Source organism: Durotheca rogersii (assembly GCF_024521655.1).
Source record: "Durotheca rogersii strain YMJ 92031201 chromosome Unknown GGS23scaffold_3, whole genome shotgun sequence".
Lineage (NCBI taxonomy): Eukaryota > Fungi > Ascomycota > Sordariomycetes > Xylariales > Xylariaceae > Durotheca > Durotheca rogersii.
The window spans coordinates 93,860-116,803 of record NW_026251234.1 but is presented as its reverse complement, the minus strand read 5'-3'; the positions used below and the strand labels follow the sequence as shown (position 1 = coordinate 116,803).

At 57.3% G+C, this 22,944-nt stretch overlaps 4 protein-coding genes across 4 annotated transcripts; 2 read left to right on the top strand and 2 right to left on the bottom strand.

Annotated features, from left to right (window-relative positions):
• Positions 1-4,335: 4,335 nt before the first annotated feature.
• Positions 4,336-7,758, top strand: GGS23DRAFT_270399 (uncharacterized protein). The gene is made up of 3 exons (XM_051512436.1): positions 4,336-5,461; positions 5,513-5,573; positions 5,623-7,758. The coding sequence occupies exons 1-3, from the start codon at positions 4,709-4,711 to the stop codon at positions 7,512-7,514; spliced, it is 2,706 nt and encodes a 901-aa protein (XP_051375139.1). The 5' UTR covers positions 4,336-4,708; the 3' UTR covers positions 7,515-7,758.
• On the bottom strand, positions 7,759-9,778 carry GGS23DRAFT_270498 (Pyruvate/Phosphoenolpyruvate kinase-like domain-containing protein). Its single transcript, XM_051512438.1, has one exon. It carries the CDS (start codon positions 9,104-9,106, stop codon positions 8,003-8,005), a length of 1,104 nt encoding a protein of 367 aa, XP_051375138.1. The 5' UTR covers positions 9,107-9,778; the 3' UTR covers positions 7,759-8,002.
• A 3,000-nt stretch (positions 9,779-12,778) lies between these two features.
• On the top strand, positions 12,779-13,441 carry GGS23DRAFT_593176 (uncharacterized protein; the record flags this gene model as incomplete). Its single annotated transcript, XM_051518006.1, has 1 exon — positions 12,779-13,441. One exon carries the CDS (start codon positions 12,779-12,781, stop codon positions 13,439-13,441), a length of 663 nt encoding a protein of 220 aa, XP_051375137.1.
• An 8,176-nt stretch (positions 13,442-21,617) lies between these two features.
• Positions 21,618-22,754, bottom strand: GGS23DRAFT_270437 (uncharacterized protein). Its single transcript, XM_051512437.1, has one exon. The coding sequence runs from the start codon at positions 22,442-22,444 to the stop codon at positions 21,740-21,742; it is 705 nt and encodes a 234-aa protein (XP_051375136.1). The 5' UTR covers positions 22,445-22,754; the 3' UTR covers positions 21,618-21,739.
• Positions 22,755-22,944: the final 190 nt, after the last annotated feature.

Sequence of the window (22,944 nt, the reverse complement as noted above, 5' to 3'; positions counted from 1 at the left end):
CGGAGCCCGTCGTCTATATATACCAGATCGAGGATGCCAAGGAAGAGGCTGGATTTACGTAGGGCGGCAGGTATAGCTATCGCCTGCGTATAAGTGCAAAGAGGAAACAAGGCTTGATGCAGTAGAGACGGCGGGGGTTGACGGTGTGTATGCCTTCAAAAGTAAATGACCAAACAAGGGTAGCTTATATCGAGTATGCTGAGGCCACTCTCGTAACTAAATAGATCGGTATCGGTAATCCGGAATGAGGAACGGGAGGGATGTATGCCTTCGATCCTGCCTGGTCTTATATAGCGCCTTCGACTCGTCCTAGGCGGACTTAGACCCGCGGCCTGGATAGGGAAACATCCACCCTCAGCGTATAGGCCGTAGCCGTTGGCAGGTATTGGTAGAAAAGAGGGAGCCGGCAGGGTTGTCTCCAAAACAAGCATCAAACAGAGGAGGTGGAAGTTACCTTGATCTGTTCTGGGGAGACAGCATGAGACTCCACGCGGCACAAACCGCATGTGCCAGACGAGTTGCTAAGACGGCCCCATCCTGAAGTGGAATGAATGCTCTCTAGCGACGTTCTTCCGGTCCGCGCAGCCCGAGGTGCCGAGCTGGTGGCTACAAGGCGGTGGGAGCGGATGTGGCCTAGCTTCCAGAACGATGTGCGAAGAGCCTACTTCGACGACACCATAGCTCCGTGTCCGCCTCTTTTTGCCGGGTGTGGCCGATCGCAGCTGTCAGAGGTCTCACATTCGGTGCGTGAAGTAGTGACCATCGGATACCCACAGTTTCGTGATCCCTGCCTGTAGCTAAAAAAAGATCATCGCAGTCCGTTCGCCGCTCACCCTCAGCCTAGCTCTCCTCGAGTCCTGTGCAAGATTTGCTGGAGACGTAGCTAACGAGCCCTAAATAGCTGTAACACGCGCAATAGCACGAGGGAAAATGTTAGCACAGTCGCGCAAGGGTAGCCCCTTATAAACTGGGCGTCCGTGATCTGCCTTTAGGCCACAGCTTGTCGACTCAAAGCGGCAAGGCTTGTTCGCTTGGTCGGGTAATGCGGGAGGGATGTATGCACTAAACAACGCTGCCCCTCCGTGCTCCTGGCATGCCTACCCGCAGCACGGAGCTAGCTCGTCAAGACCCTGTGCCGTTGGTGTTGAGAATCGCCAACAAGAAGGGCCAGATCTGTCCGCGGTGGAGGCGTCTGCGCGACGTCTATGTCTTGGAGTCCATAGCTGTGAGGCCATGCGATGCAACATACCAGAGAGCCTAGCCTAGCAGCATCGAAAACCTGGTAAGATGCGAGACAGACAAGGGTGCCGGTGTGCTACATCTAGTCGCTGATGGGAATGAAACGTCGACATCTAAATACAGTGGGCGGGGGCAACACGCTACAGAAACCTCATTCGCTCTTGATATCTTTCCCGCCATTTCTTGATAAGTGTAGCCAAGTATGCCGCACGCGAAGGGCGCGGCATCACGCACCGGACTGCTTCGCCGTATCGGACTTCATAAGTTGGGCATGGCTGGTCTGAGCCACGCGCTTTCCGGTCGAGTCTAGATCATTGGGCGACACTACTACTCTAATCGTTCATGCGGGGGGTTTTTTTTGTGGTCAAATCTTGGCTCTAGAATTCCAAATGTAGGAACCTCCATTCTAGTTTCGCGCCCTAGAGCCACCATGTGATAGAGTCTTCGGATAATCGAACCTGGCTATACTGGGGGCCGAGGGGGTTGTCCGCGGGGGGGGGGGAGCTGGCTAGGGATGCCAGGGTGTAATTGTGATGTGGCGGGTCCCGCAAAGATACATAGACTTGCTCCGGCTGGTTGTGACCGAGGAGAAGGACGATGGGGACTCCTGCGAGCGATACTGTCGACTCGGGTAGCCAATACGGATACCAGACTTCAGTTACACCGAATAGGGACCCGACAGCTTAGGTCGGCTAGGATTCGATACATGATGCGTTCCGCGAACCCCAAGGCTTGTCGACTAGGGTGTGACGTCGTATGGACGGCCGTGGAGGTCGCAGTCGATCACCACCTACATACATGTAGACAGGTAAATAATGGGGCATCTGCCGAATCCACTCGGGACGATCATGTCGACGTTCTACTTGCATCCGTCCATGTAGGTACATGTAAGTACATGCAGAATGCGTAGGGCTGTGGCTTTCGAGAAGAATCGAATCCTTCGCATGCCGGCTCAAATATTCGGAGTCTCGTGAGTTTTAGTAGGCATTGCTGGGTAGCCGCCATGAGCGGTGGTGAAACGGCTCGAGTGTTGGTTAGGCGGCGAAGAAGGGAGTAAGCTGGCGCGGCCACGGACGACATCGAGCTGAGCTCGAATTCAACTCGACTCGGACGACGGACGGCCTCGGACGACGGACGGCAACGGACAGGCGCACGCACACATCCACCCAATGGACGAGTCTATGCGCATGCAGGCGAGGGAGGTAAGGAGGTGGGAGGGCGAGGTGGGAGGGTGAGGTGAGGTGGGGTATGTGGGAGGCGGGGAGCGGGAGGCACTCACGGCAAGTCCTTTTTCAGTGTCTGCGTAACTTGGAGTCAGACGACGGCGACGGGGGAGGTTGGTATGCGCCATCCCGTCGAGCCTCCAGGCGTCTGACGGCCTTGGCAGGATGGAGAGTCACTCGGTGACTACGGAGTTGGTAAGCACACAAGATGTGTGTGGTCAAGATGTCGTGTGGATGTTCGACACAGATCAGCTGCAAGCCACAGCAGCGAGCCAACTGACAGTGCTGCTAGGGAAGCCAATTGGGCGGTGGTAGTGTTGCAACAACTCCCCTAGCCAGGGGCTATCAGGGGCTGTTCTTGGCATAGGTTCTGTGACGTCTTGGGATTGAAGCTTGGCTTGAGCAATGCACGCAAGGCGCGCCAACCTGGGAAAGGTAGGTGGATGCGGCTCTTACACCAACTACCTGCCTACGGATACTACCTCGTTGGAACTTGGGGCGGGCGGCGACCCCAAGACGCCTGCTATGCCACCTACCTGTCCTTTAAGGTCCGAAGGGGTTACCTACGTGGCAGTGGTGATGGCATTCCACTAGGCGGTTAATACCTAAGGCTTGGGAGTTGGATGATAGCCGCATACTAGGTACGTCAGGCACCTGCCTAGACATACCTACACCCACTACCACAGGTACCTAAAAACCCGAGGTACTTATCCACGTAGGTATAAGAGTTCCGCTGCGTTGGCGCCTCCTGATATACCTACCTTAGGTACTATTCGCGGGTGCCTTAGATGCCTTAGGAATCTACCTAGGTAGGTATCTGGGTAGGGAGTTCCAGGTAGGTAGGTAGGTTGGGCGCGGTTAGATACCTAACAGCCTCGGGCAGGAACCGCAGCCCAGGCGTCTACATAGGTACCTACCTAGGTTAGTGTCTTGAGAACCTTAGGCTGGGGGTCCATATGCCGAGGTCGGTAGAGGTAGTCCCTATGGTACCTAGGTAGGTATGTTGCCGAAGTACGCGCCCGAGTTCGAATGAAGGCAGCTGAATTAGGTACCTAGGGCAGGCACATCATGATCTAGAGGGGAGAGTCCCCGGCTCAGCTAGCTCACAATCTAATTATAGATGTCTGCACATCGAGAACGTCTCATTAACGGGCGATCTGGCACTATAGCGTCTTGGTTAGAAGCCCCCTATCTGCGCAGTAGACACACTTTTCTCAGCAGCAGGCTCCAGGAGTCTACGGCCCGCCGGACTCCAGACTCCAGACGTGGACGTGGGTAAAACGGCCACCTCCACGCAGGTGCTGAGGCTAATGCATTAGGTACCTAGGTAGGTGCATACGCGGGTGAAGTGCTAAGAGGCGCTTTAGGGGTGTCTTGGTATACCTACTCATAGGTAGAGGTATACATATATGTACCTCCTATAGAAAGTATTATATAGGTAGGCACCCACCCCTACCTTCCGCTCCCGCATCCCTGAGTCCGCTCACATGCAGGGGGTAGGTACCTAAGGCAGGCATCGTAAATACCACGTCAAGTAAGTACCTTACCCACCCGCAAGCCGCAGGAAGGCATACCAAGGGGATGGGACGTCAGGCAGGTACAAAGAGAGACGAGGTACCTACGGTGCCTCCTTAACTCCCCCCTAACCCCCTTCGCAGGTCGCTATTGATACCTACCTCATATTCGGGGCCTGTTCCATATTTGGAAGGCCCCATCCGACGTCAGGACCGCCTTCCATCTAGGTATCTCGCATACCGCTGCAACCTGGAAGATCACACGAACACGCCTTCCATACTTCCTCTCCTATAGCCACCTCGTCCTGGCTGCCTCCATGTAGAGTGAGTGCATGCATGCCACTTGGCTTATTAATCCGGTTGAACATCGACTGTGCACGTTATGCGTGGATGCACTAAGCCTTACCTCAGGCACCTCACCTGGCCACCATGGCACTGAGGATTCGATACCCGGCCAATTTCGCTTTGTACCGACGACGACTTCAACCCTGTTCCACGCCGCCACGTTCTGTCTCGTCTCGTCCCGCCTAAACTTGCTCTCTTGCTCCTCTTGCTGCGAATAAGATTTGTCAACGCTGTCGGGCTGAGCCACCAGTCGTGCGTAGCCCTACCTTTGCTTCGTCTCAGGAGCTTCTTGCCGTTTCAACCCCGCCCCGAGATGGGCCATTGGAAAGCCGCTCCGACCTCGCCAACGTCATATCGCGCATCCCCATCGCCGCTATAACCAACCGCATGTCCAGGAGAACTCCCGCGAGATGCCGCACGGCCGGAAGGCCAAGCCTGAAACATCGACCCAAATCTCTCGGAGACGCGTTTAACCCCGTAGGGGCAAACAAAACATCACAGCCGCCGGCCTGCCATGATCTCGTCGAAAGCTGGTTAGAGCATATCGCAGGCCAGGATCGTCGCCCAGGAGAGGTGATAGGTCGCTCTCCCTCGCCCGAGTCGCGTCATGCGGCATCCCCGTACGATAGACGCTCTAGACATGCAGAGCCGAGATGGAGCTCTCGACACGCCTTTCCCATCCGTGACCTTCGTCAATCTAGATCTCCAATACGGGGGTCGTGTTTAGGGAATCCTGGAAACCGTACGCGCAGGCGGCCTGCTCCCAGCGACAGCTCGTTCATTAGTGGTTTCGAAAATTACTCACAGCCTCCTCCCCGCGGTCCTGGACCTGCCCAACGAAGCTATGGAAACATTTCGCCAGCCGGGCAACTAGGCGACTCGGGCCTAGACGCTTCGTCCGTCGCGTCACCTGTAGACAACGCCGAGAACTTCGAAAAGAGGCCAAGGCGCAAAACAAGAGAGGACAGGTATGAATTGGGGAAGGGAAGGAAGCGACGGCGTCGTGAACGGGAGAGTGCCAAAGGCCGCGACGACTGCCGAGGGAAAAGGCGCAAACGGTCCCAGAAGAAACAGATGATGTCCAGTAAGGATGTAGTGAAGAACTTTACCTCTGATGCCGTTCTCCACGACCGTATCACAGTAGGGAAATCCAGACATCCCAGAGCTGGTCCCGTCCTAACTTGTGTTTAGGTTCCGCCGCACCTTAAACCTGGTCTTTTCGAAAATGGGCGGACGTCCAAGAAACAACCCCGTAGGTTGATAACGAAGTTATTGGGGTGAATGCGTCTAATAGCGAGTAGTGTCCGATCTAGCTTTCTCTGGAATGCAGTTTCTCAAGCACCCAGAAGGAAACCTGCGGCTGAAATCGTTATCAAGATCTCGCTTGCAGGAAAAACGGAGGGAGGGTCGTGAAATGGAACAAGTTTCTTCCTTTTTCCTACCACTTAGAGCCACCGAAAATACTCGCCGGCCGCGGTCTCGCGAGCATGACACCCCCGGTGGTTCCTCAAGCCCCCAATGCCAGCCCATGCACTACAAGTGTCATTATAGTCCATCGTCTTCTGACCGGCGGGAGACTTTTGAACGCCATCACCCTCTCCAGGCCTATCGCGACCAGTCCATGGGCGCCCCTAGCTTGCGCTCTCGTCGATCCATTGACGGAGAGAAAACGTCGCGCCGAAATACCACTTGTTTTACATGGTCCAACAGTCGCAGAACGCCCCTAGAGAACGAAGACGAGCTAAGTTCGCGACAATCGGATTCGGCGTGGACAACAACCCCCGAACCAATCAGAAAGGATATAATAGCGACAGGCATATACCAGAACACCGGAATCCCCTTATATGATGGCCGGCTAGGTGGGAGAGGTACAGGAAGAATGGATACCGACAATAAAAAGCCCGACACTTATTTGACAGGGCAAGGAGGTGGCCGACGTCAACCAGACAACACGCCCCATAGCTATCCAAAGGTGAAGTACAAAGATCAAGCCGTAATGACCGACGACCGTTTGAAACACATGGAGCAGGCTAAGGAGCGGATTCATTCTCCCGAACGCGGACTTGAACGTGAAGTTCTATCTTCGCCCGGGTTTCGTACCACGAAGGAAAGCCAGGTAGCTAGGAACCGAGATGGCTCGAACCTACAATCACCTCACATTAATCAAGAAGTTGGCGGCTTGCGTCTTGTTGGGGAAGTCCACGCTAGACCCGTGGTAGTCGGCAGCCCGAAGCGCAGTGCTCAGGTCCAGAACAAGCCAAGCGTCGAAGCCATTGTTGGGTGTCAAGGTCGCGCAGAAGTGTCAAAGGAGCCGGCCGCGAACCCGGTGATACCGGACCAAGAGCTGGATGAGCGCATCTCAGTAGCATCCAAAGACGCAATGCCACCTCCTCCGGTCCCACCAGGTAGAAACAACTCGGTCGCGACGGCTCGTGGAAACGGAGGAGAAACTGGTCAGTGCAGCCAAAATCGTCATTCAGCTAACGCGACATTGAAAGTCCAGTCAGCTCCTGATGGAGTGGGTCACGATAATACAGCGCAATATGACCAGGAAACAGATCAAGATTGTAACACGGATGCTCCCGTATCCGAACGTGCCAATGCTACCAAACAAACACTGCCGTCCCTCAGCACCGCCTCATGGATACCCCACAGAACACCATCAGCGCAGATAATGGAAATGCGAAGACTCCCGTCCGGGCAGGGTGTGAAATCGCCAATCCACGTAGATCAACTAGAAGAAAAGTTAAGCGAAATCTCACGAGGGAGAGCGACGTCATCAACCCCACTGGCTTCTCAGTGTATGACTGAATCCAGTGCCAGGTTGGGAGGTGAGTCGCCGTCACGGTCTCCTCCGAGCGATTACGAGCCCCCTCGCTCGGAATCACGCTCGGACAAAGCAGCGTTGGATTGCCATTCCATTTATGGGACGCCCAACGATCAACGCCCGGCGTATGGGATGGACGAGGAGACGGCGCCTAGCTCTATACGCGACCTACATATTGAGCACCCCGGTTTGCGAGGCTGGGGGGCGAGCCATCGACGTACGGGACACGTTCGCACCAATGCCTGCTGCCATAAGTTTGAGACAAGCACTCCTGGGGTCGGCATGATGCGACTGCCGGAGGACCCCGAAGAAGAGCGCAGTGAGATGTTGAGCTTCTGGCGTCCGAATCGATTCTTGCGATTCTAACATAATTATACATGGTACTAAATTACCTAGGTAGCGGATGCTGAGATAGATATGTATATGTGGTGACCTCTAGGATTGTCTTGTTTTCATTTAGGTATTTAACGAAAGGTGACAAATGTCTAGGAAGAGACTAGGCTTAAAGCCGCGACCCGTTAAGCTCGGGGAAAACGGCAGAGTAACGATCATGGGGCGGATGTCACACTTCGATACTAGCCCCGGAGACACCGGTGCCTCCCGTCTGAATCGCGTCGACGCGTCAACAGACATGCCCATTAGTATGGCATAGCTAGCAGGTCTCAAACATGACTCGCTGTCCACCCGGCCTCTTACGATACAGAACCCGTTCCCGTTAGTCCTGGCGATACCCAGGAGTATCCTGGTAGATAGCCACCGGTGACAGTAAGCGGCCTGGGATGCGGTACTAGATTCTCGTCCGTCCATCTTTATATATCTCATCGTTGGGGCCTATATCTCGTTGGTGTGATTTTTTATTGTTCCTTTTCCTGGGCATCGTCACTACCACCGCCGCCCAATTCGGGCTCCTGGTGCTGCCACTTATCCAGCACGCTCTGCACGTATATGTCGCACTTCCGGGCCTTGTCGAGGATGGCCCGCGCCTTGCCGACGACGGGGGCGTCGACCATCTTGCCGTCGAGGGTCCAGGCGCCGTGGCCGGCGGCGGCGGCCTTTTCGTTGGCGATGACGACGCGGGCGGCCCACTCGACCTCGGAGTCCAGCGGGGAGAAGAAGCGCTGGACGGTCTCGAGCTGCAGCGGGTGGATGCACTGCTTGCCGTTGAAGCCGAGGGAGCGGCCGTTGAGGCACTCCTCCTCGAGGCGGGCGAGGGCGGTGCGCTCGCCCCGCGCCTCGGCCTCGGGGTCTTCGACGTAGGAGGTGCAGACGAGGTCGATGGCGCTCGGCAAGCCGGCGGCGCGGGCGTTGGTGACGATGGCGCAGCGCGCGTACAGCTGCTCGAGGAGGTGCGGGGTGCGCGTCAGGGAGAGGTCGAGGGCGAAGTCCTCGGCGGCGTAGATGAGGCCGCTGAGGTAGGGGGTGGCGTTGCAGATGGCGGGCAGGTTGGTGATGCCGCGGGCGGACTCGATGATGGCGAGGAGCCGGATGGGGTCGCGCTGGGGGGCGCCGTCGCCGCCGTCGCCGTCCCAGAGGAGCCTCTGGCGGTGGGGGACCAGCTGGCGGAGGACGTTGGAGACGAAGGTCAGGTCGGCGGGGTGCTCGACCTTGGGGACGACGACGGCGTCGAGGGCGAGCTGCGGGGCGATGTTGATGAGGTCGTTGAGCGCGTGCGGCGACGACACCGAGTTGATGCGCACGGCGATCTCGCCGATCTGGCGGGGCACGTATCGGTGTATGTAGCCCGGCACGCCGATGCTCCGCAGGTGGTCGCGCACCCTGTCGCGGGCGGGGACCTTCTCGGCCGCGGTCACCGAGTCCTCGAGGTCGTAGGTCACATTGTCGGCGACGACGTTCAGCGACGCGAGAATCTTGCGCTTCGACGAGCCCGGGACGTAGAGCATCGAGCGCCGGAGGATGGAGCTCGATTTCGTCGCCAGGGAGCCCGATTTCGTCGCCATTGACGCGGTTAGGTACGCAAGCACCTAGGGTACCGGGCCTACACAGGTGGGTGAATTGGCGCAATGCTAATGAGAACTCAAGATAGGGGGCATCAGGCGAGGGCCTGCGGGTTGCTCAAGTCCCCCCTGGCTTGGCTGGCTGTCTTCTGTTGTTTTGTCGCGGTCCTCGATCTACGACGTCATTTGCTGGAATCTCCCAGTTGGGGCAGGTGCCGAGGGAATAGGCGGGGAAAACGGCAGGTGGGGGACGTTGGTATAGCGCAATCGCGCACAGACCAGCTGGACGGCTCAGGGGCAGCCCCTATAACCACAGTCGGTGTCTACAGAAGAAAGGGGGACACTCGACCGATCTTCCCAAGCTCAACGACAACAACAACAACGGCGCACAGCTCCTTGCCGCTCTCGTATTAACGCTACGAGATATTTGTTAACACTATGCACACATCTCCCTTTTGAATGAGTAGAAAAGTCTTGACTGGAGGACGGGCGCCCGCATTACCTAGGCGGTCGGTATAGATTGGTCGTACCTATCCTCGGCTGACACAGGACGACCACCTCTTCTCTTTATTTTCATGATAGGTATACTCAGCATATTCGGGGCAACCTCGCTTCACCATACAAAACCGAGATATCTATGCCGTTTTCGCAACTAGGTGATATTTCCTCACTTCAACACCGGCATCGACGAGCAGCGGGATGATATCAGATAGCTTCCATGGCACCAGCCATTCTTTCATTAATTGCTACCTGGCCTGATTGGAACCGTCCGCGATGCTATACAAGACACACTGTTCAATCCCCATTAAAGCCCCCGGAAGGTATATCTTTCTATTGTTACCCGCTAAATTCCGACCCCCTATGGCTTACATGCATCGTAGGCTGGGCACTTTTGTAAAGTTTGTAAAGCTCTACGGCGGCCGCCCAGAGAGATACTGACCGCACGCAAATTTAAGGGTTAGCAAATTACGGGTATATCTCTTCTTCCCAGGCCTGGACACCCCTTCTCGTGGCTGTGGGCACATTGCCTTGCTATCCGGGCCTTGGGCGGCAATGTAGTTGCCAACCTCAATACCAGGTCTATCAGCACGAGAAGTCGAAGATCTAGTCGGCTCTCCGACATCTGCCACTTCGGCTTCCCGAAGGGCCCATCATCACCTCGCCACCTGGTCTCCAGGCTGCCTCTTGCGCAAGAGCCGTTGGTCCTTATCACCGCCAAGAGTTGGAGAATGGTTAATATCCTGCAGTCCCGCCACGACCCCTACGTAGTCGCCGACGCGGAACGGGCGGCTACCTAATGACATGGGTCGCCGGGTTAGCAGCAGCGCCTAACAGGCCTATGCTCATTCACATAGGAGATGGCCGGCCTTGGTACCCCAACAGATGGTCAGACACCATTGTCAGGCGTGCCGAAGTTCTGGGCAGAGAAGCTCGAAGGAGTGGATGGTCCAGGGATCTTAGGGGGCTCGCCATTAATATATCCCGCCGCAACGCGTGCCAGCCTCTAGCCGGCGTAGTGTGCCCAGTAGCCAAAGTTCGATCTCCAGGTAAATAGAGTGCACACTGAAGTGCTCCAGGCCTCGCCACCATCGCCACCATCGTCATGGTCCCAGGGGGGGTTGATATGCCACTTAGCATCCAAACAGATCCATGTACGCAAAGATGATGAATGGGCAATGTCGTCCTGTTGTGGAGCGAGCTTATCACGCACGGCAGTTTCTTGTCCTCCCATCCTCGGCGAGAAGAAAATTCTGTCGAAACACTTTTCGTTAGTAGGTTGATAAGACAATTGTCGTCTCGAGTCCCAGTTGTATTGAGCCTTGCCATGGTTGCGGCGACAGCAAGGCAGGAGAGGCGTGGAGCTGGCCTAGGGTATCACGGCGGATGAATACATCACCGACTTGAAGGATTGGGTTCGGTGTCGGCGTGTGACGTGCGCGAGACCCATTTACGGTGTTCGGTCCTACTCCTCTGGCCTCAAGTCGGCGCTTCTGACCACCCGCCGGGGGGCTCGACCACCCATCATAAGCTACCATACAACGTCAGGATAGCTACCAAGACAGCTCCGAAATAAGGTAGCTTAATTTGTCTAAGCTCCGTGTCCGTGCCGTACGGCATGTGATATGGTCTAGATCCCCTATTCGGCCACATTCGGTCACTTCGTCGTTGACAGCCTTATGCCGCCAAGCGGGAGCAGAGCTGGTTACAGATATCACCCCAAACATGCGAACGTTGCAGGATGCGAAAGAGTCCTAGGCGGCAGCCTGATAGCCGGTTCTCGAGGCTTGCAAGGGGCCGCTCGACGCGAGCCGACTAGCCCCTTGTATGACGGCCTCCGTAGCCTCTACGAGCCTCGACGGAGACTCTCATCCCATGATGGCGCCTAGATCCAACCACCATCGGATGCGGCTCCCTATACACATAAGCACCTCATCCCAACGGCTTATGTCATTTGATGAATGATATCTCGAAATAGCACTTCCTCTCTTCGCAGTACACCTACCTTGGTATAGTTAGGCGTCCGAAAAAGGTTGATGCGATGTGACGCTGGATCTATTTCTGGCAACATCGCTTTTTCCCGGAGCAAGCCTTCGGGGCAAGCTATATCATAACCCGTTGAAGCAAAGAGGGTTTGGCACCAACAGTCGATGGAATGGCGCGACCTCAGCTGTAGGGCCCAGTGGTGCTAGAATCCTCTCTGCCTACGCCATCCCGCGCCGGCAGCCTCCCCGGGGGTTCTCTTTTCGGAGCGGGAGAGCTGTCCTCGCGCCGCCGCTTTGGACGCCAAAAGGCCTGCCCAGAATTCCGTCATGACAACCTAGCCCACGCCCCCTCTGCGTGTAGTTACACCTGCCGCGCCCGTCATCCCGATCCCCCCTTGCCCAACGACAGCTGTCTCGACACCTAGCCGCGATGTTCCTGGAGAGCGCGGACACTCGGGTCACCCCTATCGAATAGATTACCCGCTGCAAGTGTCGACATAAGCGAGATTTCCTGGGAACTTGGGTCGAGAGTCCGTTCTAGAAGTTGGAGTTTCCAAAAATAGGGAATCTCGAGCTGTCGACGGCCGGCGCGGTTGCTGGGAATGGTCCCCTTCTCGCACCCCTGGACTCCGTTCTCGACGGCGGAGAGCTGCCCGCAGCCGCCCCAACCTCCGTCTTCTTGGGGACGCCTCTCCGCGCAGAGTCACAAAAATACGCCATCTCGCTTCTCCTGCGCTTTTCGCGCGTCTCATTTCCCAGCCAGCTACCTAGGCAAGCGATCGGCGAAATTTAATTGAACAGAAGATGTCCTCTCGCGGGTGTGGTTCGCAGGTGGTTCGGTAGGTGGGAGGACGCGACCCGGTTAAAGTCTCCTTGCCCCCCGGGTATATTGTGTTATCTGAGGCCTAGTCGCGCCGCGGGCCTAATATATCGATATTAACAATAAATGAAGCCAACCACGTTTCCGGCAAGCAGGCTAGGCTCTTATCTTCCGCGGAAGGTGAGCTGGGGGTGGGACGGGCAGCTCACGGGCTCTTCTATATAAACGCGGGCGGCGACAGATGACGATCGAGGCTGTTTTGAGCAGAAGACGAGCCGACCAGAGATCATCGCATCACACGTTTGCAGACCAGAACTTCAAAGAACTTCTTCCTCGCGATCTCCTAACTACGCATTACCCGCCTCATCCACAATGCAGCGCGTCGGCCTTACCGCCATCGCCCTCGCGGCGCTAGTTTCGGCTGCCCCCATCACCGAGCCCGCCGACGCGATCCAGGCTCGGCAGTTCTCCTGGACCGACCCGAGCACCTGGCTCCAGCCGGGCGGCGATCGGCCCCCCATCACCATCATCCTGCCCCCCGTCACGGGGCCCCTTAAGCCGTCGACCAAGCGACAAGAAGGCATCTTCCTGCCCCCCATCACCGGCGGCCTCGAGCCGTCGACCAAGAAGGAGAAGCGCCAGGACTTCATCCTGTTCCCGCCGGTGACGGGCGAGCTGAAGCCGTCGACCAAGAAGCGCCAGGAGGACAAGATCGGCGTCGGGATCGGGACGCCGGACCCGGTCAAGGCGCACATCATCGCGCTCGAGCTCGAGTACGAGGCGCTGCTGCAGAACTTCGGCGCGCGGCCCCCGCGCCCCGTGGCCGAGCGCCTGGAGCAGATCCGCGAGGAGCTCCTCACCAAGTACGGCATCAAGATCATCCAGTCCCCCGACGGCACCACCACCACCTTCGTCCCCGGCAAGCGCGACCTCGGCGACGGCGAGGACGACACCCTCATCACCCTCCCCTACCTCCCCGGCACCCCCAACCCCGACCCCGTCGTGCCCGGCGGCCCCATCGAGGTCAGCGACTAAGCCCCCGGAGGACCAAGGCAGACCGGCCGGGCCCCTCGGATTAGGCATGGCTGACGGCAAGCTCGTCGCCCCTCTTTTTTTCCCCCATGCCTTCATACATACGGGGCTAGTTTGATGGCTCTGACCTGGCTTAGGGTGGATTTTCTTTCCGATAGGTTGGCTGACGGAGGAATTTTCTTTTGCCGAGATAGAGAGGCGCCGAGCAAATCCCTCATCCAAAAAAGAAAAGCGGTCTCGAGAGTGAAGGGACCCCAGAGGCGCCAGTGATATCCGAGTTATTTCCCTTAACCCACCCCCCGTCCCCCCTCTTCCTCTCCCAACCAGATGTTCCGCTTGCGTTTTTAAGAGACTATTTGGTAGTTAGAATCTTTGTTGTATTTTCGGTACTCGGCAATCGAGTTCTATCACTATTGAAGCTCTCACGTTGCCCGTGGTGATTTGCCCATGTCCTATTGCGATCCGTCCTCATTACAATGGCCTTGAATTACGGTCATCAACGTGTCACTGAACGCGTCCCATCATGCAACCGTCCGTATGAGGCGGACGTGTCATGAGATGGACCTTGGGCCCGCAGGCCGGCCTTCATCACAAGTAGCCATCTCATGAATCGCGACTCCTCCAGTTGTGCTTCCGAAGAGAAAAGGAACGAGAAAGACAATACGCTAGGGTGGGTCGTAGGCGCAGCGGGTTCCTAACCCGTGATTTTTGCAGGCCCGTCGGGTGTTGTCTCGCGTGGGAAGCCAGCCAACTGCGATCTTGGGCTCGTGAGATCGCCCGCCAACGGAAGGTGATGCCGCTGATGACCCGTTACTGGTCCCGGCGGGTTCGTAAGGCACGATGGCCGCAGGTACGAGGTGAGAAGTGATGATCGAAGCGAGATGGCACAAACACGTCAGCCGTCTCTTGTTTCCCTTCTCCCCTTCCCCTCCCGCCCGTCTCCACCGCCCCTCGAGTCAGGTTAGGGCGGAGACGCGATGTCTAGTTTGGGACGTTGCGCGCAACGTGTAGGACCTCTCGGCCACTCTCGCCTTACCGCCCTAAACTTAAACGGACCACGATAGCGATGCGAGAGCCAGTATCGGGAAGTGGGAATAGAGCAAAAAGGAATACATTGCTGGTCGCGAATAGCCAGTAATCGAGCGTGCCCTTTCCATAAGGTCCCCCTTCTACAGGGAGAGAGAAGGCCCGGCGCTATTGGGTGCCTAACCTAGCTAAACAAATGGTCGTTGGGCGCTGCGTCGCGCCGCCGCGTTGACTTTCTTCACTGGCTGGTCAACAGCGCTGGGATTATGCCAGCGAAGTTGACAACCAGTCAGGCCTACTTAGTCGGTCAGTTGCTGGAGCGTGGAGCCCCTTAGCACAGTAAATGCGCAATGCCTTATGGGGAAGAGAGATAGGTAGAGCACGCGTGTATTGCATGCACACCGTTGTCTCTGTGTTTCCGGAAAGATCATCGACAGGAGAGGAGAGTCCCTAGCAGCTTGGTTAGGTAGTTGAGTTATCTGGTAGACAGGGCATTCTCGAACACGTAGCTCGTCAGACCCAGCCAGCAACGCTTTTTCGACGCCCGGCCCACGAGGGCCCCCCGGTAAGGATCTCATCCTGGGTGTAAGTGAGTCTAGCAACTAAAGTCGGCCCCACATCGCAGCAGAGATGGTATTCTCGTCAAGGGCGAATCCATCTACCCATCCCATCCATTGCTCCCACGCGCCGGCCCGCCGGCGGTGTCTCCCCCCATCTCTGCAGATGGACCACGGACCCCGGGGGCGTACGTAGGTACGTGTTGTTCCGCTCTTCGACCACATGGCCCACCTTCCCATCCCTAATCCTAAAAGAGCTCTCTGTCGAATGAGATCGAGTCGGATCTATTCAAGTCGAGTTGAGTCGAGGGGTGAGGGGTGTGCTGTCTCTCTGTCGCTGCGCGCGACGCAAGATCCGCCGTGGTTGACGGCGCGTAGCGGATTAATCCAGGCATTAAAAGACGGGAATGGATGAACCAGGCAGATGCCGTGTACGCACACGGACATTCGTCTGTTCGTGCATGCCAACGCAAGTGTCTAAAAAGAGAAAAAAGCAAACAACGAGACAACACAATTCACGAGTCGTTGGCAACGAGAGAGAGAGGGGGGGGGAACTAGATCCCCTATCGGAGGTCCGTCCCACACTTGAGGCTCAGGGATCGATGCCCAGAGCCACACCGCCCCTCCTGCCTGTCCTCCATCTTGTCCCCCGAGCCCCCCGAGCAATACCCCTGTTTTGAGTGACAATCTCGACGGGACCTCCCCGTGCAGACAGGTAACCGAACATAGCCATGGATGTATGTATGTGAACCTGAAGAAATCGCCTTCAACCCGATCAAGAACGACGTCGGAGAAATGGATGTGCCCAAGGGGGAGATGTCCACGTCAAGGAGAATATCGCAGGTCTTGCTTCTTCGTCTGGCGGAACTCCGAGAAAACGAGACCCGCCGGCCCCATACGTACTCCGCCAAGTCTCGAAGAGGACCTCGAATGACGCCTGGGGTGGCGATGCCTCGGGTGAGGTAGGCAGTCCACCATTGCGTCGGACGGACGTTTTGGCATGAGAGACGAAGGGAAGGGGTTCTCCTTGGTGGTCTAGACGGACGTCTTGCCGTCGACGACAGAGCCAGCTCAGGCCAGGGGGTGGGGGTAGGTGTCTTGGTCGTCCCAACGCCGATTTTGACGACGAGCTTGCTGATATACGGTGTCTATGAGTAGAATCGCATTATCATATTGTGCCTTGATCTCCTCTTCGTCGTTTGATTCGAGATGTTCCTCGTTGTCTCGTGTTTCTGGGAGCTCGGTCTCCCACCGCCGGTGTACCCCTCCTTAAGAACCCGCTTCAAACTACGATTGCGACCCCTCGGAGAACCCTCTGATGCCGTTTAGACTGCAGGATGCTTGGAGATATCTCAAGCTACGCGATCGGAAATAGGGCGTTCGTGATGCTATTGGGGTGGGGGATTATTGGGATGAGAGCAGCGATCACGTCCCCGGCGACGAACTTGCCGGTAGACTCGTCGACGACGACCCCCGTGGAGGTTTGGTCGGGTGGGAAGAATTGGAAGCTGGACGGTGATAGCTCCAGTGTGCTCAGCGTCGGTCTTAGACATAGCACAGATAATCTTAGGTACCAAATACACGCCTTCCTGAGACTATTCGTGATAGGTAAGTAGGTAGGTACGTAGGCGCCTAGCACATACAGGTAGAGGTACCTACCTACCTACCTAGGTACCTGGCTCACAACTTGCAATTGCCTGTGGATATACAAGACACCTACGTACAGATTCATGATGGCTTCTCTTACGATGTACCCGCTCAGTATCGAACCGACTCGCCAGGAGAAGGTAGGTACCTCCTACCTAAGGTGAGGTAGTCATCGCTATACGGAACGACGGAAGGTCATATCGAAGCGCAGCAACTCCGAGGCACTTGCCATCACGTGCCTCTCTAATGCCTCTCACGTGATGTATCCAGTGACTAGGTACCGACGTACATAGCTGTTATGCCAGCTGCAGTGTGTCTCACCACCCTCGATCTCTTCTGGTCTTCTGGAGAGCACCGCGGCGACTTATCGCCAATCCTCATCCCTCCCCGACATCCATACATGACCTGGCCTACATACCGCATACATACAACACGCATACCCGACCTACATGCCTACACATTTCTGCTGGCTGGCTTCTTCTCCCAACTTGGCGATGTGGAAATTAGTACCTATATTCGCCCACCTACATGCGTGAGCTGCCGACCGATCTCCGTGCCTGCCACGCGCATAGGTCCGTATCCATACGCACAATGCCTACGCCTACGCCAACCCGACAGGTGAAAAATCCGCGGGTCTGCCAAAACCCCCTCCCTGCCTACCCGGCAAACTACCACGCCTCCGAGGGACGCACGTCCATGCCTACGTAGACATGATATGGGTCGGCGGGCCTCGCTCGCTGGAGAGCGGCTCATGCAGGAACGACCGAGAACAGCAGATACCAGGCGCCACTATTTCGTCGAGAAGCACGATGGCAAGGTGGAGAGAGAAGCATAAGACGGAGAAAGAAATGGGGGACGCACTTGGCCCTCCCGGAGGTCGAAGCCGTGGCATTTACGATTCGTCTAGCGGCCGGACCCCCCTTTCATGCCTTACCATTTAGGCCGTCCCATGTCCTGCCCCATCTGCCGCTCGTCTAACTAGCGCGAATGGCCCTTTTTTAAAAAGGCATCGTTAGGCTGACGGGGCGGTGATGATGGCATACCGAGGCACTTATGATGACTCGTCAGAGAAGCCCGTACGAGAAACCAGAAGCCTGCCTCGTCGCACCGACTCGTGAGGACGACTGGCTGGAGGGATGCCGATCGTTCCGCCAGGGACTCGCAAGCCCGGGTAAATCGGGCAAGGCTAGCTAGGGCAGGTCGATTCTGCTAGCCAGGCAAGATGGCTAGAATACGCATGTCCTAAGCCGGATACTACCGTGGCCGTGGCGCTATCGTATCTGGGCGGTTGCGATGGTAATTCCGATGACGATGAGACGAATAGACGAACCCGCAAGCGGGCCACGTGGGGTTGGAATTTGGATCGAGTGAGTGATACATTCAGCGAAAATGGGCAAGCTGAATATCAGGAGACAATTAGGAAAAAACAAAACAGTAGGTATATGCACTTCTATCCGAGTAAGGCACGTAGGTTATCGCTACATGGCGTCTCTGCGCTTGTCTTTCTCTCTCTCCGACTCCCCGTATACAAGATCTTACAATATTATCACGATTCCCGCATGTATTTGCTGTGCGGATGTGGACGCGGGAAGCTTATTAGGCGAACGAGGGAGCCTGACCTACCGGATTAGACAAAAAAGTTAGGGCTTGAGCTACCCACAATGCCGCGCGCCCAAAAGAGGACGACGATCAGATGCTGGGTAAGTCTAGGGGCGAAAGGGGGCGAGGCGTCGCTAGCGGGCCTACGAACGATGGGCAAGGCTTCTCGAAGACTGCGGGCGTGCGTGAGCGCGCGTGTGGCCATAGGTAGAGGTAGATAGGTGCCCAGGCAGGTAAACAAAAGATATTTACGTGGCTCGACAGACGGCGGCGGTCCCGGACGGGGGTAAAGAGAGGGCAGAGACTTGCGGTTGGAAGGAGAGGAGCGCTCTTTCGGACTGGCCTCCGCCGCCGCCGGGAGGACCAACCGGGCTCGCGGACGCCCGTTCCCAGTTGGCTGCCGCAAACGTCGTCACCGCTACCACTACGGCTAACAACTGCTACCACTAACCACAACGACGGAATCTCCCATGCCGGGTTTGTGCGAAGGGGTAGGTCGGGTAGCCAGGAAGCAGATGGCCCTCTAAACGGGCAGGAAGATCCGCAAGGCGAGTCAGCTCAGGTCGGTTCGCTTCAAAGCCCGGCGCCATGCAGAGAGAGAGATAGGCAGACGCACACACCACGGCCTCGGGGTTGCCCCTAAGCCAAGCGATGTAGATGGGCAAGGCGTGCGGGAACCCACCACCGAGGCTGGGATAGGACAGGACAAGACAGGACAAGGCGGGGCGGGATAGCGCACGACATGTTAGAGAGCCGAATGCTTCGCCGGCCCTAACGATAGCCAACTATCTAGCGTAGTCCCGGCCGTCCGGTTAGGCGGTTGGTCGACGATGAGTGGGAAAGAGAGAGAACATGTACGTCTGCCTGTCTGGCTGCCCGGACTCTCGCCCCTCTGCCCTCTGAGAGGCTGCCCTACGGGGATGAGGGACGCGCTCTGCTTCGTCCTCTCACCCTCTCTGCTCGTCCCCCACGCTCAGGACGTCTCCAACACTCGCGTGACCGACAACACGAGCACGCCCCGAAAACATAGGTATGGGGGGGGGGGGGGGGGGGGGAGTCTCTCATCCCCTTTACGACCGCCCCTCGCTCCCAGGCCATTCGATGCTTTATCGCCCGACACGAGATCTCCGGCAGCGACATAGATGGGCAGCATCATGATCTCGTGTGCATGCATGTACGTTTGTACGTGCGTGCGTGCGTGCGTGAGGACTAGCTGGGGCCGACACCTCGTCGCTGGACCAGAACTACGGAGTTGCGTGCGCAAAGCGAGCACGAGCCCAGCAGACACGCCCATCCGTCCGTTGCGCGCACCGTTTCGAGACCCTCGTCTCGTCGCGCTCTGCTCTGCTTCCTTCCGCAGCATCCTGCCCCCTTCTCCCCTCAGATGTCCGTGAGCGTAGCTGCGACGGATACATAGATGTGTAGATGTCCGTCAATTGGCGAGCGAGACAACAGACACCCCCCTCCCTCCCCTTCCCCCCCCTTTCTCCCCATTCCGCCTTTGGGGGGAGTGGCGGGAAAAGGAAGCAGGGGGGAAAAGGCCAAGGAAGGTCCACGCCAGTAAGACCGTATGGCGACGAAGGCCGCGCGCTAATGACAAGGCGACACGACGACGGCGTGCGAGCAAGCGAGCGAACGAGAGAGCGGACGAGCGGACAGACGTCGGCGGACCGGTCGTCCTCGACTCCGCCCGCCCGCTGCTGGTTGCTGGGCTGGGGGGGTGTTCCCGCCCGCCCGCCTACGCAACATCCTTGATTCCCCTTTTCTTTCTTTCTTTTCATCCTCCCGCATCAGCCGCGGGGACAACGCCCGCGCGCCACCGCCGCCTCCGCCGCCTATAAAGTGCCGTCCGGCCTGTGCGCGCGTGCGATATAGGGTAAAAGAGGGAGGAGAAGGAGGGAAAAGGGTGATGAGGGGAAAGGGAATAATCGCTCGCGGCGCGGCGACGTCGTGCAAAAGGGGGGGCGGGGACGTACCTAGGGAATTGACGCAGAACCGGGGCGTCGATGACAACGCGGCCGCAGCGGCGACTACGTCGCATGAAGGCCTACGGCGAAAGCGGTAATACCGCATGCGCATACGCAGCAGGTAGGCAGACAGACGGCCGGGCAGCTAGGGAGAGGTGTGCAGGCAGGCGAGCACGGTATTACTACGAAGGGTGGTCTGCGGTCCGACTGCTGGGACTGGGCGGCTGGGCTGGGCTGAGCGGAGGGGTGGTGGTGGGCGTCTGCTTACTACATCCCATCCCGTCCCCCCGTGTGTAGGTCACATATGTACGTGTAGGGTATTGTAGTTGTTATTGCCTATTACACGTACACCAATTGTCTCTCTACCTTGAACACAGCACGAGGTGCCTACCGGCGGACGCAGACACGGAACGCCCTACGAAGGGGAAGCACCAGCCGCTCGGCGAGACATGCCACATGATGGGCGGCTAGGCGGCGGAGAAGGGGTCTGGCAGACGGGCGGGCGACCTGAGGTCCTTCGACGACCTCAGCGCCAGATACAGAGACACGAGCCAGGGGAAAGGGGTGCTAACCTCCCCCCTTGCCCCCCCGTTACTCATCTCTCTCCGTGGTGTATCTATATCTGTGTGTGTGTGTTTCTCTCTCTCCTCTTCCACGAGGGCTTCCGCCTAGAGCTTCACGCGTGTGCGTCCACACACGTGTGTGTATGTATGTGTATGTACCTATGCGTGGAGTAAAAGGCGGCAGTGTCGTCAGGATGCGCAATCTCTAGGGTCCGCCACGATAATTTGCCTGCTTGCTTGCCTGCTTGGTCGCCTCTGTGCTGCCCGAGGGCACATGTATGTAGTGCATGTATGTAGTGCTATGTATGTCGTCAAAGGCTTTTTCCTTTGTTTTGTTTTTGGGGCGAGGGATCAGCGACGGCGGCGGCGTGCCGGCGCCAAGGCGAGAGGGTCCCGCGAAGGGACTGCTTCTGGGAGATTAGCCTCCAAAAGCGGATGGGCTTCCGCGCGCCCGTCTCTCTGCTCTCGTCCTAGCGCGCGTCCTCGCTCCTGGCCTTGGGAGGTGCATCGAGATGACACGCAGTTGGGGAGGATCAGGTGCCACGACTCAACTTACGTAGACTTACGATGTGTGCGGTCTGTGGGTAGGTATCTTTACTTAGCAACATCCCCCCCTCGTCGTCGTCGTCTCTGCACTCCTCGCTATCTATCTCTAGTCTCCCCACCTCTCCTCCTGCTGGTGCCCCCGGTTCCCTGATAGGCCACCGCCGCGAGAGGGTCCGTGTTCGAGAGATCATAGATCGAGCGATGGCACTGCCCCATTTCCCGTGGTTGGCATAGTTCGGGGGCGTCGGATGGGTTTAGAGAGAGGCGTAGGCGACAAAGAGAACATTTCCTCTTGATCGAACGGGACCACGTCACACTCCGTCCGCACGCCTCCTCCCCCCACACACACGCACTCATCCGCGCACGGCCTCGCTCTCAAGAGAGGTCTCTTTCTCATTAGCCAACCCTGCAGTAGTGACAACTCCCGTACCGGGGGAATGTGGAGGCCGCGAGCCCACCTGTCTGGGTTGACGATGCTCTCGTCGAATCGTGCGGGCCGGGGACAGGTAAGAAGTGAAGCCAGCGTCTCGCTCCGATTTGCTCTCGGAGGGGTGGCTTTCTCGCTTGCTCCGTGCGCTCGACCTTGCTATAGCAGCGGCAGTCATAATAGCGGCGCGCCGGCAGCAGCACCGCCGACGAGAAGCAGCAGCAGTAAGCAGCTAAGGCATACGCACGCACATACAACATACCTACACACACATACCCGAGAGCGTGCCCTCCAACGGTCGGAGTTGTGCTGTTCTGCTCGCACCAGCCTCTCTCCGCCGCGACGAGCCGGGCGAATAGCGCCTCTCGTCTCCTCGCAGCGAGAGGGGCATCCGTTACTACCTGATGCGCAGCGTGAGCGAGCGGGCGCACGCGCGTGTCCACCGGTGCCTGCGCTATGCGAACCGGACGGCGAGGGCTATATGGTGCGCGCTCCATAGCGTCGATATTGGCAGATACGTCTGCGTCGCAGCCGTGGTATGTAGTAGTGTAGCAGCAGGCCGTCTTCGCTGCAAGAAATGCCCTCCCACTCGGAAGCTGCCTCGCCATGTCGATCGTAAGCAAAAGTCGTCTCTCTTCTCGTCTTCTCCAGGCAAGCCAATCGCCGTTGCTCATCTCGTCACATGAGTTCTCCGGTCATCATCCCCTCGCATAAAAAAAAAAATTTTTTTGTCTCTCGAAAATTTTCTCGCAGATAACCAGAAACTCCCCAAAAGAGAAAAAAACAAAAGGGAACACGTCGATCAAGGATCGCCGCGAAAAAGCCACGAGGATCTAGACGGTGCATTTGTTTAAATGCTGTAATATGTAGTACTTGCACACTTTGTACGACTAACTCGGCCTTGACAACCCCCCGATCCGGCACCAAGGGGAAGAGGGGGGCAAGGCCGGGAACACGGGGTCCAAGGTTCCAGAGCGCGAGTGACGAAGGTGACAGAGAGAAGGCATTGGATCGAAGAACGTGAGGAACGTGAGCGAGGTCGAGAAGACCTTTTCACCGCCATGTGCCAGTGAACCCAGCCATCGACCCAATCACCACGCCAGAAGCTAGGGCCGGCTGGTCCATCACCATACCCAAATCATCGAGTTGCATCGTGCAGCTCGGACCGGGGGGG

Bases quoted from the DNA above. Each gene is read 5' to 3' on its own strand.
- GGS23DRAFT_270498 (XM_051512438.1), bottom strand. From the start codon at position 9,106: ATGGCGACGAAATCGGGCTCCCTGGCGACGAAATCGAGCTCCATCCTC.
- GGS23DRAFT_270437 (XM_051512437.1), bottom strand. From the start codon at position 22,444: ATGAGCAACGGCGATTGGCTTGCCTGGAGAAGACGAGAAGAGAGACGA.
- GGS23DRAFT_270399 (XM_051512436.1), top strand. From the start codon at position 4,709: ATGTCCAGGAGAACTCCCGCGAGATGCCGCACGGCCGGAAGGCCAAGC. The intron at 5,462-5,512 runs GTAGGGAAATCC...ACTTGTGTTTAG, and splicing joins TTCTCCACGACCGTATCACA to GTTCCGCCGCACCTTAAACC. The intron at 5,574-5,622 runs GTAGGTTGATAA...AATAGCGAGTAG, and splicing joins GACGTCCAAGAAACAACCCC to TGTCCGATCTAGCTTTCTCT.